Source organism: Chaetodon auriga, chromosome 18, assembly GCF_051107435.1.
Source record: "Chaetodon auriga isolate fChaAug3 chromosome 18, fChaAug3.hap1, whole genome shotgun sequence".
In the NCBI taxonomy this organism is placed as follows: Eukaryota; Metazoa; Chordata; class Actinopteri; order Chaetodontiformes; family Chaetodontidae; genus Chaetodon; species Chaetodon auriga.
Window position 1 is genome coordinate 11,902,216 of NC_135091.1, and position 17,501 is coordinate 11,919,716.

General features: G+C 44.2%; 3 protein-coding genes across 7 annotated transcripts in view; 1 reads left to right on the top strand and 2 right to left on the bottom strand.

Moving 5' to 3' along the window:
• Window positions 1–66: 66 nt before the first annotated feature.
• LOC143336302 (uncharacterized) lies at window positions 67–1,463 on the bottom strand. The gene is made up of 2 exons (XM_076756375.1): window positions 1,368–1,463; window positions 67–700 (listed from the first exon to the last, which is right to left on the bottom strand). Exons 1-2 carry the CDS (start codon window positions 1,429–1,431, stop codon window positions 183–185), a joined length of 582 nt encoding a protein of 193 aa, XP_076612490.1. The 5' UTR covers window positions 1,432–1,463; the 3' UTR covers window positions 67–182.
• A 2,569-nt stretch (window positions 1,464–4,032) lies between these two features.
• fam228a (family with sequence similarity 228 member A) lies at window positions 4,033–7,053 on the top strand. Its single transcript, XM_076756927.1, has 8 exons — window positions 4,033–4,113; window positions 5,053–5,217; window positions 5,299–5,376; window positions 5,490–5,684; window positions 5,958–6,038; window positions 6,135–6,222; window positions 6,595–6,748; window positions 6,915–7,053. The coding sequence occupies exons 1-8, from the start codon at window positions 4,033–4,035 to the stop codon at window positions 7,051–7,053; spliced, it is 981 nt and encodes a 326-aa protein (XP_076613042.1).
• A 117-nt stretch (window positions 7,054–7,170) lies between these two features.
• itsn2a (intersectin 2a) overlaps window positions 7,171–17,501 on the bottom strand; it is a 33,368-nt gene continuing 23,037 nt past the window's right edge. For 3 of the 5 annotated variants that reach the window (XM_076755694.1, XM_076755697.1, XM_076755696.1), the window contains 19 exons: window positions 16,762–16,994; window positions 16,632–16,672; window positions 16,341–16,507; window positions 15,927–15,960; window positions 15,634–15,755; window positions 14,544–14,640; window positions 14,126–14,317; window positions 13,830–13,874; window positions 11,081–11,202; window positions 10,863–10,969; window positions 10,515–10,698; window positions 10,305–10,403; window positions 10,030–10,197; window positions 9,573–9,785; window positions 9,294–9,415; window positions 9,122–9,204; window positions 8,482–8,565; window positions 8,194–8,367; window positions 7,171–7,956 (listed from right to left, as the gene is read on the bottom strand). In XM_076755694.1, the coding sequence (XP_076611809.1) occupies window positions 7,805–7,956; window positions 8,194–8,367; window positions 8,482–8,565; window positions 9,122–9,204; window positions 9,294–9,415; window positions 9,573–9,785; window positions 10,030–10,197; window positions 10,305–10,403; window positions 10,515–10,698; window positions 10,863–10,969; window positions 11,081–11,202; window positions 13,830–13,874; window positions 14,126–14,317; window positions 14,544–14,640; window positions 15,634–15,755; window positions 15,927–15,960; window positions 16,341–16,507; window positions 16,632–16,672; window positions 16,762–16,994 (2,439 nt within the window). In that variant the 3' untranslated portion in view covers window positions 7,171–7,804. The remainder of the gene's footprint in view (window positions 7,957–8,193; window positions 8,368–8,481; window positions 8,566–9,121; window positions 9,205–9,293; window positions 9,416–9,572; window positions 9,786–10,029; window positions 10,198–10,304; window positions 10,404–10,514; window positions 10,699–10,862; window positions 10,970–11,080; window positions 11,203–13,829; window positions 13,875–14,125; window positions 14,318–14,543; window positions 14,641–15,633; window positions 15,756–15,926; window positions 15,961–16,340; window positions 16,508–16,631; window positions 16,673–16,761; window positions 16,995–17,501) is intronic. The other 2 variants (XM_076755698.1, XM_076755695.1) reach the window with 1 other exon arrangement.

The window sequence follows — 17,501 nt, forward strand, 5'->3', positions numbered from 1 at the left end:
TGCACCATAGATTGTTGGATTTCTCACACTTAAATATCACTTCTGTTGGTGCTACTCCGTCAACAGTGAGTGACAACCAGAGGTCAAAGTTCAACCTCCTGTCATCCTGCCTGCACCTGTAACCCCCCTCAGCAATTAGAAGGCCTCTTATGTGCCAAATAACAGGTATATTGCTTTACAGATTATCTATACACAGGTGGTACGTCAACTTTGATGCGCAAAGCGCTGACAGGGTCTTGACAGAACACCGAGATGTATTCCAACACTTTAGAATTTAGCTTTTTCTCGCTCTCTTTGGCTCTGTGCCGCTCTTTGTCCCATCTATCCTTCTCGCCGTTCATTTGGGAGAAGAGGTTGATCTGGATGGTGCGCAGCGTGGCTGCCAGGACATAGAAGCCTCCCTGCATCATGTGGCAGAAGGCAGCGCCCACACTGAGCGCCGCGCCCATCAGGTTGGGCACCGTCTCGCACACCACACACATGCCCTCCAGGAAGTGCAGCGTGCCTTTCCTGGCCAGGGGCTGGCTTTGGTGGTGGTAGCCGTGGAGAGAGGGGGTTTGCTGGGCATGGTTGATCAGGTATCTCGCGCAGTCGGCGAAGTGGGTGGCGGCTCGGCGCAGCGGGAGCAGGGCCAGGTACAGGTGGCAAGCAGCTTTGGTCAGCGCATGGAAGAGCAGCCGCAGCTCAAGCACGGCATTGCCTGGAGATAAGAGGGTAACGGGGTCAGCTGGAGTCTAATTTAACACTGTGGCTAATGTCAGCAACCATTACAAACAGCGTCTGACACTGGATTAAAGTTTGTTCTCCAGCCATGTAGGCGGTGGCCATCACCTGAGCACGCACAGCGGGCGGCTTGGCGCGTCATTACGCGCGGCCCTCAGCACAGGATCCATCCCGACAAAGTGACCAATATCACAAATCCTATAGCATAAGATTCTGTTTCTTTCTACTTAGGCTTCTATTTTGTTAACATTCTTTGAAACCGTTTGGCGTAAGGACCATCACAGTAACTTGGCAAAGAATTTTGAAATGTCTCGTCTCATCACGAAAACATTTCTTGAAGATAAAAAGATTGTGTGAATTATACTAACTAAATTATACTAGTTTTAGTGGGTGACATGCATGTCCAGAACGTCCCTGTGCGCCATTCACCCTGTGATCTTGGGAAATTGATTATCAATTCTTAACAAAACTGTAAGCAAAGATAATGTATGTACTGTACATCGAACATTCTACATTTTATGCAGAGATAAGCTGTCTTACTTCTTCTGCTGTGAATTTACATCACCTGTTTCCGGCTTAATACCGGTGCCACAAAGTTCCCGAAAAGCTTTCAGGTGTCAGCTCCATCAGCCATTTTCTCTTACCGTCTATAAAGCAGAAAATCCACAGCAGGGCAATACTCGCTGCCAGCGAAGTCCACCAATCCATGTAGTCTCCCCACTGTCCTGGACTCGGCAACGAAAAGAAAGAAAGCAGTGAAAATCCCAGGTTATCATCTGGCCAAGCCCTGCCCTGCCTTTACGCCGCCAACGGCGTGGTGCGCGGCTACGCTGTCCATACGGCGTAGATTTAACGCACTGCTGTAAATCAGCCTTGAGGTGTCAACAGGCGCATTAAGATCAACAGACTGTTTAACCTACTGCACCTGATCCAACAGGCAAGAGAAGCTCTTCAGACTGACACTTCGCTTCAGCAGAGAACCAAACAGGTGCAATCGAGGAATTCACAGATTGTTTAAGTATTGAAATCATGTTTTAACATGTTTTAAATTATTTCCCTCCTGCATACTACTATATCTTAGGCTATTGCAATTTTGAGTCACTCTCTTCCTTACTCCTGATCTCTTTGAATGTTTTTGGTAATAATTCTTGCCCTTTCCTGAACTAATTGTTTCTATGCCAAGCAGAGGACACGCTGTGCCGGATAAACGCAGTCTGTGACCAGCCCAGCAAACGTGTAACCTCTCTGGAGCAACAAGCTTCAAAAATATTGGGACAGTGGCAACAAAAGGCTGGAAAAGTTGTGAAATGCTAAAAGGTAAGAGCTGGTGGAATATCTCACAGTTAAGTTGGTAACATGATTGGGTATAAAAGGAGCATCCCAGAGAGGCTGAGTGTCTCTGAAGTAAAGATGAGGAGAGGGTTCATCACTGCGATAGACTGCGCTGGCAAATAAGAATAATGTTTCTCAATGTAAAATTGCAAGGAACAGAGAAGATCTTTAATTAAAGAGAGGAAGAACAGCAACAACCTCTCCTGCCTTATCTGGCTTTTATCCTCTGTACAGGTGTTAGCTGTTTATAACTCTGGAGTGAAGGGATCCAGATCCGGGATCTGACCCGGGACATACACTAATGATACTACTACTACTACTTCTAATAATAATAATAACAATAACAACAACAACAACAACAAACAAACAAACAAACAAACAAACAAACAACAACAACAGCAGCAGCAGCAGCAGCAGCAACAACACCCAGGATCTGACCCGGGACACACACACTAATAATCATTATATCAACGACCTGAGCCTTATCAGTACCCGGGATCCGACCCGGGACACACGCACTAATGAAAATAATAATAATGATGATAATAACAGCTGTGGAGTCAGCTTGAATTGAAGGCATGAATCAGTTTTTTCAGCATCCGACCCGGTACTGACCCGGGTCAGACCCGGAACTTTCCCGGAACTTCCTGTGTCCATCCCGGCAATGTCCCAGGAAAATTCCATGTCGGTCCCGGTAATATTCCGGGAAATTTCCGGGTCGGTTCCGGGAAAGTCCCGGGAAAGTTCCGGGTCGGACCCGGCAATGTCTCGGAAAAGTTCCGGGTCGGTCCCGGGAAAGTCCCGGGAAAGTTCCGGGTCGGTCCCGGGAAAGTTCCGGGTCGGACCCGGCAATGTCCCGGGAAATTTCCGGGTCGGTCCCGGAACCTTCCCGGGACTTACCCGGGATCCGACCTTGGATCCGACCCGGGATTTACCGGATCCGACCCGGGACACGCACATACTACTCCTACTACTACTACTACTACTAATAATAATAATAATAATAATAATAATAACCCGGGACGGGATCCGACCCGGGACACACACACACACACACACACACTGATAATGATAATGATAACAGTTACAGGAAGTCAGTGCAATAAATAGTGCGTTAGAGCAGCGGTCCCTAATCACCGGTGCCATTTGGTACCGGTAAAAGACAAACGTCTTTGGAGACCCTCTTCGGAAAGGGGAAAAGGCCAAATGATGAGACAGAAGAAGAAGAGCCTACAACTTCCGAGAAAAGGAAAGCTGCATTTAAGAGACAGTATCAGCAGTCCTACTTAAAATACGGGTTTATCGCTTCAGGTAAATCTCAAGCAACAAGTCCGCTCTGCGTAATATGTGGCGACAGGCTCGCAAATGAGGCAATGAAGCCTTCTCGTTGAAGAGAAACAAGTGCAGGGCTCCCACTAATTACAACTACTACATTCACGGTAATGGTGAATTTTTATTAACTTGTTTTTATTAGTTTCTGTGCCGTTCCGGCAAATTATTGCTTTACGTGAAACCGGTCCGTGGCGCAAAAAAAGGCTGGGGACCGCTGCTGTAAACAGTGATTCCTCCGCCGCAGATACAGCCTTGAACAGACGACGTGCGTCTGAAGAGTCTTGACTCGCTTGTGCGCCGTTGTTATGGCAACGGAAAACCCTCAGGACACCTGGAGGAGGTGACTCCCAACTAGTCGCCACGCTTTTAAAATGTCACAGCTTGTGTTTTATGACGAACGTCTGACCCCCAATTGAGGAGAGTTTTGGTTAATTTAGGTTAATTTTTTATTGTTTTTCCCCCATGAACTTCTGACCCAAACGTCCTCATATCAGCTAAGGTAAGAAAACATAACATTGTTTTGGTGACATAGCTGCTAAATTCTTCATTTCATGCACTCAGGTCTGTCAGGGCGAGGAGGGCACCCGCCTATGAGCAAGTTATGACAGATGGCACAAAAGCTTTATTTTTTCTTATGATTTAGGGATGAGTCCCAAGAAAACAGACATAGCCAGTGGTGCGATCACCTTCAACACACCTTTACCTGTCAGCCTGTTGAAATCAGAGGTAAGAATAAAAATCTGCAAACAACAATAGCTGAATGATATTCACATAATATACCATATGCTGTATATTACATTGAGAACACTGAGTAGTTATTAAGGACATTTATTAAGGAACAAGAGGGTCTCTTCACCTTACAGCCTTTACTGTGGAAGTTCTTCCCCGTCACAGCAACAGTAAAACTGTGAGCTAATAATTCATCAATGGTCTTTTAATGCAAACGGGGTGCAGTGCTTGTCTGAATGTGTGGCTGCCCCTCATTTTCCTTTGTCTGTACAGACTCATATCTGAATGCACAATGCTGGAATCTCAGTGTCCTGGGAAAGATGAATGGAAAGGTTTCGGGTTATTGGCAGACTGATACGGTTGCCGCTGTAATCCTCTCTTTATTCAGGACAATGGAAAAAAAAAAAAAGGTCTGGTGTCGGATCGGATGACATCCAGCCAAGCATCCAAATCCACTGCACATTAAGATACTTCAGACAAACACAACAAAAGGCACAGCAGAGATGAAAGTGGCCATCTTTGTACTGATCCTGAAGTTGCTTTAAAAAAAAATAAAAAATCCCTACAGTGCACTGACATACATGTCCCACCATATGTGTTTGTGGAACAGTGAGACGCAGCTCATGTTTCCAGGTCGTGACATGATCGGTCACTACCTGTTGTGCTCGCCTCTGTTGCCTTCTGTGCACCTACATGACTGTGTCTGTCTATGAACTCCAGCTGGGATTTCCAAGAGTTTACAGTCCATATGGAGCTCTGCAAAATATGGTCCTACTGTATGTTTGCGATTAATTGCAGTGTTGTTTACAATGAGCAACAGATGTTTTATGAGAATGAAAGCATCCACTGTAAAGTGTAACTACAGCATGGTATTAATGACATAATGACAGGAAATAGCAGTAAGTCAACAGAATATTGACCCTACTCGTGTCTCAGGAGTGCACAGCTGATGCGAAGGACGCTACAGAGAGCAGAAAGAGCCCGCCTCAGCTGAGTGTGAGGGTGAGGAGCACTGGTACGTGTGCAGGAGCAGGGCCCTCTGAGCCACAGCTACGCACCAAACAGGGCTGGCTCTGTCACACCTCCCTCAGACAACTGCAGGTATTGCACTCAACCAAACTCACACCTGCACAAAAAAAAAAAAATGAGGAGAATTTTCTTACTCCATGTACTGCTATTCAGGCGAAGATGGAGGCTGAAAATCAACAGGTGAAAGAAATAATCCAACCGTTACTGGATACAGAAAATGGTCTTGTGAAGGTAAGATGATGGGTATTCATTCATGGATTGCGAAAAAGGTTTTAAATCAGAGGCCAGCACATTGACCTTTGTGCCTGTAACTCCTATGCTGATTGAAACATGTCTTCATGGAGGACTTGGAAAAGTTTCTGAGCCAGCAGGACGTGGCAGAACTGAGGAGGAGGGAGCTGCAGCACAAGCGCTGGACTGAGCGTGTATGGTTTCCCCTGCAGAGGAGGGTGGAGGAACATGTGTCCAGCTGTAGCCCCATGGAGGCCAAGAGGCGCCAGAGTTTATACAGTCACTACCTCCACCACTGCAACACCAAGGTGACGCTAAGATCCACGTGCAGACTGCTTATTTACTGCCAAGTATAAGATCAATAAAGTCTTATCTTATCTTATACTTGCTTTGGAAGACAGTAAATTTACCCTCCATGTCACTGCTAGAAACCAGTTTTGTCTTTACTGTAATGCCTTTGGTTCTGTATCAGACTTCACACAAATGTTTCTCCTGCATTTTGCTTAAAAACAGCTAAAATCACACGAGAGATGTGTGATTGTCTTATTTAGTCTAACAGCTGCACTGTCTTTAATCTTCAGGGTTCGGTGTTTCTAGAAACCTACGATCTAAGAGAATACAACCCTTTTCTTCTCAACATCAAACGGCCACACTGCCTCAAGGTAATTTTTTTTTTCCAGTTAATATGAAAAAACAGCTTTGGCCATATTGAAGTTTACCAAATGTGTCTGACAGTATATTCACTGCTCTGTCCCCAGCTCACTACAGCAGATTTGAAGGGCCCATTGTACCTTCAGTTACATGAAAGACTGAAGGAAAACAGAACAGATCGTTCTTGTGAAGCAGGTATGTGGGTATTTTCCTTTTTTGGCTGAAGGAACTATAAGCTCTATATGAATGCTTTAACATTTTCTCTTAAATTAAAAAAATACACCTTTGCTCAATTCAGTGCACTCTGGTGTTTTGCTGCTACAGCCTAGCTTATGGTGGCTAATGTTTGCAATCTAAAGTAGTGTTATGCACATTACTGGGTTATTTTACTGACTTCATAACTCTTCTCCACTTGTGCTACTGTTACATTTTAGCAAATGTAAACTGTTTTGCATGCATAATTATGCCATTACTGTCACTTGTAACTTCTGCTTCAGTCAACCCAAATCATTGCAAACCCAAATTAGAAAAATCTCAAATTCTTAACCAATTTCCCTTCTGTCTTAGGATGTAAATACAAGCTACCTCAGAGTAATCCTCCTCTTGGTGAGTTTGTGGCATCTCAGGCAGACGTACTGCTACAGGCCTCGTCTAATTATCCGGTCTCTGCATATGGAAAAATTCGAGCAAAGGGTGAGACTGAAAGAAGGCAGTCCGGCAGGTATAAATATGAACGTAATAAGAATTAAAGTGTTACTTTTAAAATATGTTTTCTATAATGCTGCAGGATCCACAGTGACTTTGTTATACAGCTGCAACAGCATCACTTAAGGATCACAACAAAGTTAAATGTGAGAAGTAACGTCATGCACACGTGTCTCTTCCAGGCTCCACACCATACCGCACCACATCTGGGCAACGGCCACACCAGATGGAAGGTGCCATCAGAGTGGCTGCTGGGTCTCCAGATACAGAGGTTGGCAGCAACCAGCAAGTTTACATCAGTCCTTGCCTAAATCCAAATAAAATCCACATTTACTACAAATCATCTCTATTCCCTTCCCTTAAACTACCTCACAGTTTTCCCAGGTGCTACAGATGAAAGGGTTATTGTGGAAACCAAGAATATGTGGGAAAAGTAGTGCCACATTGACCCATATACATTTTATTCATGACATTTTCAGGATTTAATAGCATTCTGAACATGAAAAAGCATAGTTACACCATCGGGTTAACATGACATTACACTGTGCAGTACTGTGCAATATTTGAACAGCAAACAGTACAAAGGATACAGGATGTGTGGCAGTGTGCAGCTGTCCAGGTGAACAGGGTACGTGAAGTAAGTCTTCATATAAACAAAGACATGTCGGACAGGCTGTATTCCTTCATCAAGAGTAAGACAGTACTGGGTACAAATTTGTAAATATGAATATTGCAAAACTCAGTCATTGAGCAAATCCGACTGGTTACATTTTAAGGCATGTTTGTATCATTGCATTTTCAAGTGGTGACGGTGGCATGAAAACATTGGCAACTCACATTTTAGCTGGTTTGCTGGTATCAAGAACACCCTTTTTCCACAATACATGGCTTCTGAGGACATTTGATCAGTTTGCCATACTACATATTTGGCAAGATGCCCTTCCCTTTCATTTTTCAGCTTTTCATTTCAACACTACAACTAGGCACTTTAAGGCATGTGTGCTTATCAAAATGTCTTCTCTTGGTTCCTATAAACTTAAGTGGTGTGTGCCCGCGGCTGTGTTTGGCTCTGTCATTTGGTTGGCTCATAAAGCTGTAGGTCTAGTTTGACCCAAACTTCTCCAGTGGGGACCTCGTGCAGTAGCAGGCGACGGTTTGCAGCACCTTTGCTCTCCATCTCTTTCTTTATAGTTGCCACTGGAACTTCAGTGCGACCCAGGAAATCTAAAGTGACAGAAAACAGTCATTTAATAAAACTGATAAAATGAGTTATAAAGAAACACGAATATCTAATGTCAACATTGTTTCTCAATTAATGCTAACACGCTATCAAAACGTCTTTGCCTTCTGCACCACGTCCCCTCGCCTGACAGGCAGCGCTTGGAAGAAAGAGTGAACGCAGGGAAAAGAGACAGCAGCATACACAAAACATTAGTGTGTGTCTCTCTCCCGTCCACTGACCGTCTGGTGAGAACTGGTCTTTCTCAAACACAGTGATACACAGGACGTCCTGGTAGAGGTCTTTGATGAAGAACTGGCAGTTGAAGTTCCACTTTGGGTTGAGGGTGTCGCTGATCGGTCGGGAGGTGTAGCACTGAGCGCCCATCGTCAGCTCACAGTACGGATTACTCTTCCCTGGAGATAAACCATGTGTCATATATTTGTATTTTTTAAACAGCTGTAACAATAAAAGCTGAACTGAATTGGATAGACACGGGGTGACAGGATCTGTCCTTCACGAGGCTTTACCGTTGGGTTTACAGGCTTTGAGCTCCTGTGCTTCAGTGACCGTTACCAGCAGCCGGCCGATACCGCTGCTCTTTAGGGACCGAGCTGGAACAAACGCACAGCCATTAAACACCTGATGCTGTGAATGTGTGTGACAATATACACAAACAGGTCCTCATACGATTCAGACCATATTTGGTTAATGCTTGGTGTGTATTCATCTTTGCTGTGCATACACACCCATCCAAACTTGCCTGGTGAAAAATATAATTTATTACGAGTAAGGGGCTGAATGAAAATTATGAGGGGAGGAGAATTATTGATTTTTCTTTTTGCTGCAGGGAGGGTAGGGAGAGCAGGGGTTGGTCATTAACAAATTTAGATTTCAGCATTTGCTTGCTAGGTTAATTAAAAAGTAAAATAATTACAAATGATGGCTTCAGGGCTCGCTTTCCCCCCTCATAGCCAACCGGCTAACTAGAGCGGCTAAAATATCCATTGCTATGTAAGGACACTGTAAATCATCCACACACACACACACACACACACACACACACACACACACACACACACACACACACACACACACACACACACACACACACACACACACACACGCCGGGTGAGCACATTCACTCAGAGGACAGGTGACTCTGTTTACCTTGGTAAGCCTTCTCTCTCTTTTTCTTCTCTGTCTCTATGAAATGTTCAGATGCTGCTTTGATTTTCTGGACCCACGTTGTCCTACCGACACAATGAATACAGAAATCCTTTCACTCGGCACGTTTAGGTCATTGGTGAAGTGTGTGAAGATGTTCGTGTGCACGGCGTACCTCTCATTCAAGTTTTCGGTTTTCAGTGTGTAGACACGGTCGATGTGTGAAACGTGGAAGAGTGGCTCATCACTCGAAGGGTCGGGGGGCATTTTCACCAAAACCTCGTTTAGAAACAGCGGCTGGAGAAGAAAATGATGAATCACATATGGGTAAGACATACTGTTTATACTTCACTTATGCACTGCTCCATAAATATTCAAAGCAATGCACCTGGTATTTGAACACCACAAAGGTATTTCCGTACATTCCTGTCTAAGAAAAGCGCGGATTGCTTACAGTTTTGTACATCTTCAGCTGTATGTTGGTCTTGAGGCTGAATAGCTTGTCTGCTCCTGAGGAGGAGAAGGGTTTGGCGCTGTGTGTGAGGAGGAGGAAATCATTGAAGAGGAAGGCCCACAGCTCTCTGCTGCTTTTGGTTTTGTAAAGCCGACCGCTGTGGAGCAGCTTGCGAGGCCCGAGGCAATTAGTCAGCGAGTTGAAGACCAAGTGCTGAAAGAGAGACGAGTTGAAAGTAAGGCGTGACTGAGGAGGGAGACGCAGGAAAGGAAGGAAACTGTCAAGTTAGTGCTTTAGTGAAAAAATGCTCCCTGGCTTTGCTACATAAAATCTGAGCGAAACTGAAAAAAATCACTGCTTTATTCTTCATATCAGCATGACATTTAAATGCATGTGCACAATTAAAAGTCTGAATACAAAAACATACTGTACATTCAAATGAACTGATTGTATTTACCTCAATCGGTCCCTCACACTGGACGTGGCTCTGTATCCACTCCAGCCGGTCTGAGTTCTCCTTCTCCCGGACTCCCTCATTGACCTGAGAGCACAGCTCCTCGGCTCGCTCCAGAGCCTCTCTCAGTGGGCTGCGGTCCGCATGGCCGTCTGGGGTGTGCTCCAGGATCTGACCGACAGGACGAGGAATTAGACAGATTGGAGAGAGACTGTGTGATTCCAGGACTCTCTCAGACAAAATGCTGTAATTAGACATATAAAGAGCATTTTACATACATTCTTTATGAGCAGGGGATATCGTGTGATCCTCTGCATGGGTTTGAGGAGGAAGCTGGACAGCGGCATTCCTTTACAGCGGTAGTTAGTGGCTATCTTCTGCTCAAATGGAGGCAGACAGTGGGAGAGACAAGCATTTATATTTTATTGCATTTCACAAAACCATGTCTGCTCTGTCCCTTTCCTTCTGTCTGCATCCACAACTTGTACCTTGAGGAAGTCTTTAAAGTCAGGCTGGTTGTGGGTTTTGCTCTGCAGCAGGGCGGCGGCGTTGAGCTGGCAGGAGCAGAAGCGGATGTAGGGCTGCATGTGGGCGAGCTCTGAAGCCAACAGGTCTCCTATCAGCTGAACCGGCATGTTCTCCCCTCCCGTCTTCTTACGCACACGTAGCGCCCTGAGATGATGATGATGTAAAATTTGAATCTGAAGTGTCAGATCTTGATGTTTTGCTGTGGATTTTCTGTTCAATCATTTTTTTTGGCATGCAGTTCCTCCCTTTAGCACATAGTAGATTCACATTTACCAGAACGGCTCATAAAGGCAGAGTGTGGTACTTACTTGAGTAGTTTGGTGTTACACATAATCAATTCCCTCCAGTTTACAAAGATCACTCCCATCTCAGCTTCTGTCAGACGGCCTGACTCAGACATGGGCTTGTGGAAGACCTGAGCAAGAAATGGAAAGACAAATGAGGGACTATAAAAGCCATACCAGTGGTTCAAATTATGGAGAAATGATTTCTGAATATGGCTGTGTGTTTGTGTGTCCGTCTGCACCTCCAGAACCAGCTCCAGGTCATTCACATAGGTCTCCTCAGTCCTGATGAGCTCATGGATGTAACCCTGTCTCTTCCTCTCCTGAGGGGTCATGGTGTCCAGCGTCATCAGGTCAGCACACCCTACAGCGCACGCACATGCAGACAAGCCAACATGCGGGCATGCATGCATACATGCACAAACACACCAACAACACATGCATGTGCAACACGCACAAACACTTTGCCGTCAGTCGCGAGTACAGCGTCCGAGAAAACACTACACACATTAGCATGTTAAAATTTCCCTTTATTATAACTTCTGTGATATTTTATTTACATTTAATGCACAGACAAGAGTGAGGCACATTGTAGTTGCAGTACATGAACATACCAGGCAATGCTAATGCTAAGAACACTGCTACCAAAGACACTGGATCAAAGAAAAACAAAGCACCTTTCACGGCGGAGCGCTCACGCCAAATGATTGCATAGGTGTGAATGAGTATAGTAGCTAATGCTTGTGTGAAAGAGCAGTGGAAGAATCAGTTGGTAGTTCAAGTTTTTGAGGTACAAACTTGGCAGAAGTTGGACATAAACGTCAGCAGTGTGATGTCATTATCTCTGAATCTACTCTTACCAGTCGGTATGCTAATATCTGCGTGCTGATTTTGCTGGTGATATCACAGTTCAGTACAGGATGAGTCTCAACCTTTTGATCACTTGGAAGCATTAATACACAGAAGAGTGCATAAGAAGTTCATAATAAAATCACGATAAATTAGTTTTAGTACGAGCAATGGGCTAGCAAGCAGCAATCAAGGTTACTGGTGATTTAAGCAACAGTGAGTCTTCACATTGGTCCATTTTAGCAAGGTTTAATGTTGTTAGTGCAAGAATGAGTGACCCTGTTAAGTTTTTTTTTTTTTTTTTTTTTATCATAGCCTTAATTTAGAAAACTAAATGACTTCATCTTGATCTCATTTACATATCATTTTCATTATACTGTGTAACCAAACTGTTGTGATCCATATTTCCTTTAATCTTCAGCAAAACTACACATTTCATGCCTTTGTATCAGAGGAACAAAAGCCTGTAAAACATGTCTAGCTGCCTCTGCCTCGCTCCCTTGGTTGATTAGTTAGTTAAAGAAACATCAAGGAGAGGAGAGAGAGAGAGAGAGCGAGGGGAATAAGGATGAGAAATAAATGCCTTATAGAAAAAGACAGAGGAGAAAAAAAATTAAATAAGCTAAATAAATTAATAAAGGGATCAAAAACAAGAGGCGCACAGAACACCACAGTCCTAAACGAGTGAGGTGGAAAGCGCAGAGCCGGGCTGTTCTTGCTGGCGGCTGGGCTTCCTGTTGTGACAGGGCAATTCGGATTGGCTCAGACAGAAGGGGTGAGGAGGAGGAGGAGGAGGAGGAGGAGGAGGAGGAGGAGAAAGAGGAAGAGAGAGGAAAAGCCAGCATTATTGTCCTATAGAGGAAACAGAAAAAGAGATGAAGTGGAGGAGCGGGAAGGGGGAGGTGAGTGAGATGAAGGAGAGATGAAGAGACAGCAGACATTAATATAGCTTTAATATTAATGCTAGACTCATACATGCAGGTGCATTAATAATGTATTTCTGGGAATGTAAATGTTGTTACTAATCATATCAGCCGGAGCATGACGCTAATTTCTTACATCTAATTGAACTGATGAAGTGCAGACCTCGCGTGAACCGGGGCTGTGCATGAGTCAGGGCATGTTCATTAGAGTTAAGATTTCACTGCGTTTCTGTGTCTGCAGCTTTAACGAGTTCATCCTAATTAAACGTCCAGTGCGTTCACTCTTGTTAACACGGATCCACTGCTGTGAGGAGAACATGCAAGCTATGAATACTAATTCAAAACACACACCTCCTGCTTAAAAATGGGCCCCTTTTCTATCATCAGACCAGCAACAGTGAATACATATGAGACGAATCACCCCCTTACCAACAGACCAATGATCAGGGTACTGTGCAGTCATACGCATATAGGACTTGCATTGTCCATCTTTTCTACCTATCAACCTCTCAGTGACAATGAAGCAGAAATTTTGAAACAAACGTGACTGATTAGGATGAAAACAAATGAGCCGGTTTATGCTGAAGTTAATCAATGATTGTTCCATTTTGTTCTGTGACCCAGTGATTTGTAGGCAAGACTTGTTTAAAGAATATTTCGACTTGTTTGGGAATTACGCTTCTTCAGTTTCTTGCCAAGAGTTAGATGAAAAGATCGATACCACGCTCATGTCTGAATGCTAAATATGAAGCTACAGCCAGGAGACGGTAGCTTAACTTAACATAAAGACTGAAAACAAGGGGAGCCATCTAGGTAGCTGTTTCACATTTAGTTAGTTTAGTTAGTTTCCCCTTGCTTCTAGTCTTTATGCTAAGCTAACACACAGATATGAGTGTGGTTAACAACCTGCTCATTTAATTCTCGGCAAGAATGTGTATAAGCATAACTCCCAAAACGATGCCTTTGAATGATTGTAAATTTTTGGTGCAGCTAGTTCAGGGATACTTAAAAGGCCCAATCTTTCATGTTTACTTGAGCTGAAGGAAATAAAGCAATTATTTCACTTTTTTTTTTTTTTTTGTCATGCTCCTTTAAGAGGATGTGCGACAGCATTAATTTCATACCCAAAATATGTAGGGGGTTGAGCCTTTTAAGTGCAATGGGTTAATGTTCACCAATGATCCCTCAGTGATTGACAGAAACCAACGCATAAGCTTACCGTCAGTCTCTCCATGCTCTGACATGGATAAGGAATCTACTGTACCTAGAGTGAGCCAAGTCAAGTGATCAGATCTTTCAGTAACAAGAGAGAAGTTTGTTTCTATAGCAGTTTATCAGTTTATATGTGTGCTTACAGTCTTACCCCCCCACCACAACCAGCACTCCCACAATAATTCCAACGAAATATGTGAATTATTGATTTTATCTCAGATGCTTTGACAGAAAAATATCCTCCCTCTCAGAGAAATTGTTAAGGCAGACAAAAAAAAAAAAAAAAGCTTGAGGTTTACTCACATTGCTGGCTGGGGTCTGATTCTGTTGTCATCTTGACATAATTGGTGGGCAGCAGGCCCGTGACCCCATTGGCATCTCCCTTCCACCAGTCAGGGTTGGTCTTGTCCAGGATGTTGATCAGCTGACCCTTGGAGAAGCTCAGCTCATCCTGATTGGCGGCGGCGTAGTCGTACATGGCGATAACTTGGCACACTGAGGGATCAGAGGCACACACAGGGTTGAGTTTAAAGCACGCTGATGCAAGTTTGATGTTTCAGTTAGTGGAGTATTTTCAGGAAAGGCAATGTTGGTCAGTCAGTCTGTCCAATCCAAAGAAGGAAATGTGGAAACAACCCCAACTAAGACTATGGAGAAAGATAGCAGCTCATGCACACCAATCATGAGTGGGAAGTCATGTACAAAGTGTGTCAGCCATCACCTGGCAGAGGAGAGGGGGATGACTTGCTGCTGGAGGGACCAAGGAGCTTGACGTGAGAGGAATGAAACCAGCCTCTCTGCCGCTTCTTGCCTCGAGCCTGGAGGGAAAAGAGGCAGTGAGACTAAATCAGTCTCCTGCTGGTTCAGTTCTGAATTCTAAAGTGAGAGCTGAATTGATGAATCGATTTTGTCAGGCAGAGAGCTGAAACTCCAGAATCTCACTCGCATAAACAACAATCTATACCGAATCCCAGTGGGTCTTTACTGGGAATTTACATTCACTGCCTTCATAAATCAAGCCAAAGCTCAGCCTAAAGTCTGCAGAAGGATCAAAAGATTGCTGTTCAACGAGTTTAAGGCAAAATAAAATGAGCATATTGTGAGCAGTGTAGAATTTACTCAAACAATGCTGATTTAAATTTCGACCGTCTTGAACTGTTTGAACTGTCCAGCCCTCGCTGCCACCTCTACTCAGAGGTCTCATTACGATGTCAAACTGTCCACTGACAGCTTAACCACAGCTACAGCAGCAGCCTCAGCACAAAATGGGCAGAAACAATCTCACTGCTGAAGACGTATGACCTATAGACAGCCTTGTTATTACTCGCGTAACCTCCTGTCCACTTCTCAGCGGCTCTGCATTGATCTGACAAGTCAGCAGATACAAAAACATCCACAGTGCGAGCTGCGTTTGAGTGGTAAAAGAGACCTATTTAATGACACTGCGCCCTCTTTGAGATATGACGTGCATGACACATTAAACCTACTGAAGTGTCTTGTGTTGCGACACATTTTTCTTCACATTCTGCTCATATTTTTCATAATATTTTAATATTTCGTATTAGCTTTTTCTCATTTACTTTCAACTCTCTGCCAATGTGGTTGTTCAAATATGGACAGCGGATTAAAGAGAACGATGGATTAATCATGCTTGTACAATGCTCCAAGGTGCAGTTGACCTTGAACTACATTTCCAACCAAATGAAATGAAAGTAAAGCCCTGTTACAGACACGCTGAGGTTTTAACAGCTAACACTGTTCTTTTACTCTGTGCTGCAGTTTCAGTTTACTTAAGTATCATAATGACAGACCTGCAGTTCCCCGAGCCACCAACCAGTGGAGTTCTTGGCCAGGACCACGATCAGTTGCCCTGGAGACAGACGAAGCTGATGCGTCGTAGGGGCAGCGGTGGTGGTCACTGCCTGAGCGATCTCTGTTGACCAAACAGAAACAGCTGAAGATGAATTTGGATCACGTAAATGTCAAGAGCGTTATAGAGTTAACCAGCAGACTGTGACAGTCTGTGCATGTGTGTGTGTGTGTGTGTGTGTGTGTGTGTGTGTGTGTGTGTGCATTATTTGTGAATTGCTGTGAACGCTCTCACCAGGCTTTTTGGTTGGCGCTCCGGGTCTTGTTGCCTTGAGAGTGAAGCAGTAGTAAATAAATGAGTGATGGAATAAATAAGTAAATGACAGACAACATTAAAGAAGAACATGAGTGAAATAATAATATTAGGCTACTACAGATGATTGCCAATATATAGATTGATGATCTATTGATCTTTTTTAACAATAGATTCATGCCTTTGTAGCATAGAATGTCAACAACGAATGCTCATCACAGATCTCCAAAATTGCTTATTTTGTCGGATTTCCCAGTCTTTTGTTGCTCCTGTCCCAACTTGTTCGAAACATGTTGCTGCCATCAAATTCAGAATAAGCAGATATTTACAAAAATCAGTGAAGTACCAACTTTTTTGGAATCAAGTCTGTACTCACACGCACAGAACTTGCCTCACCTCTGGTTCAACAGGTCGGACGTAGTTGGAAGGGAAAACCCCTGTTTGATCCCCGATGCATCCTCGCCACCACTCTCCTTCTCTCTCCGTCACCAGGACAACATCTCCCTCCACAAACGTCAGGTCCCCCGCCTCTGGGCTCTCATAGGTGTACAAGGCCACATACTCTGGTTGGGATAAAATATAAGAGTGAAAATCAGAACCACGTGTGTGACCATGTGACTCGCTCAGGGCTTATCATGTTTAAATATACAGTTCAGACCTCTTTTTCTACAGAGAGACTTTACTTACCTTCAAGCTGAACAGAGTCACCTGTGTCAATTGCATCCACCCTATAAAAGGGAACAACATATAGTCAATTTAGTCTTATGATCAATTTAAATTTGACACCAACGGTGCATGCGTGTGTGTGTCTTCATACTCTGTGCTGCCACCCGTCTCCAGAGTGACACAGCCTTTGGGGAACCATCCCTTTGTCCCGTTGAGCTGTCCCAACCACCAGTCTTCCCTCTGCTGCAGCACGCTGATGATGTCACCCTGTGAGACGCTCAGCAGCGCAGTGATGACGTCGCCCGCGGCGGGGGAGAGGCTGGGGCGAGTTTCGGAAGTGGCTGACCATGAGGAGACTGCTCGAGCCAGCAGAGGGACCGAGGACTGAGGGGTAAGATTAGAGGAGCAGCAAGGTTTGAAAATGGAGCAATTCATCTATAAAATCAAGTAAACTATAAAAACAGCCTCTCATCTGGATGTAAAGCAATTATCTATCACTGTTCACCTGATTCCCTCTGAGCATGAGACATAACCTACAAATGCCAGACCTACTAACATCTATGTTATCTTTTGGGAGATGGAGATCTGTAAATGTCTGGGTGACCCACAGAGAGGCAGAGACAGAGAGAGACAGAGAGAGAAGAGTTCCCAATAGAGAAAAGCTATAAATACACAGCCATACTGCTGTTCAAGATGTGTGTGATGGTGTCAGCAGCAGTGTGTGTACCCCAGCCAGACCTAGTTCCTTGCCTGCCAAAGCCAGTTTATAGTTCAGCTATACTATGAAGGCAGACATCACTATACCAATAGAAAACCTAGTACAAGTAAATCATATTTAAACCTGCATTTAATGATTTTTGGATACCTGGATTTTAGCTTTATTTTGGTCTC

Coding starts and splice junctions, on each gene's coding strand:
- LOC143336302 (XM_076756375.1), bottom strand. CDS start 1,431: ATGGATTGGTGGACTTCGCTGGCAGCGAGTATTGCCCTGCTGTGGATT. Junction 701..1,367: donor GATTTTCTGCTTTATAGACG/GTAAGAGAAAAT, acceptor TCTTATCTCCAG/GCAATGCCGTGCTTGAGCTG.
- fam228a (XM_076756927.1), top strand. CDS start 4,033: ATGAGTCCCAAGAAAACAGACATAGCCAGTGGTGCGATCACCTTCAAC. Junction 4,114..5,052: donor TCAGCCTGTTGAAATCAGAG/GTAAGAATAAAA, acceptor CTCGTGTCTCAG/GAGTGCACAGCTGATGCGAA. Junction 6,223..6,594: donor AGATCGTTCTTGTGAAGCAG/GTATGTGGGTAT, acceptor CTTCTGTCTTAG/GATGTAAATACAAGCTACCT.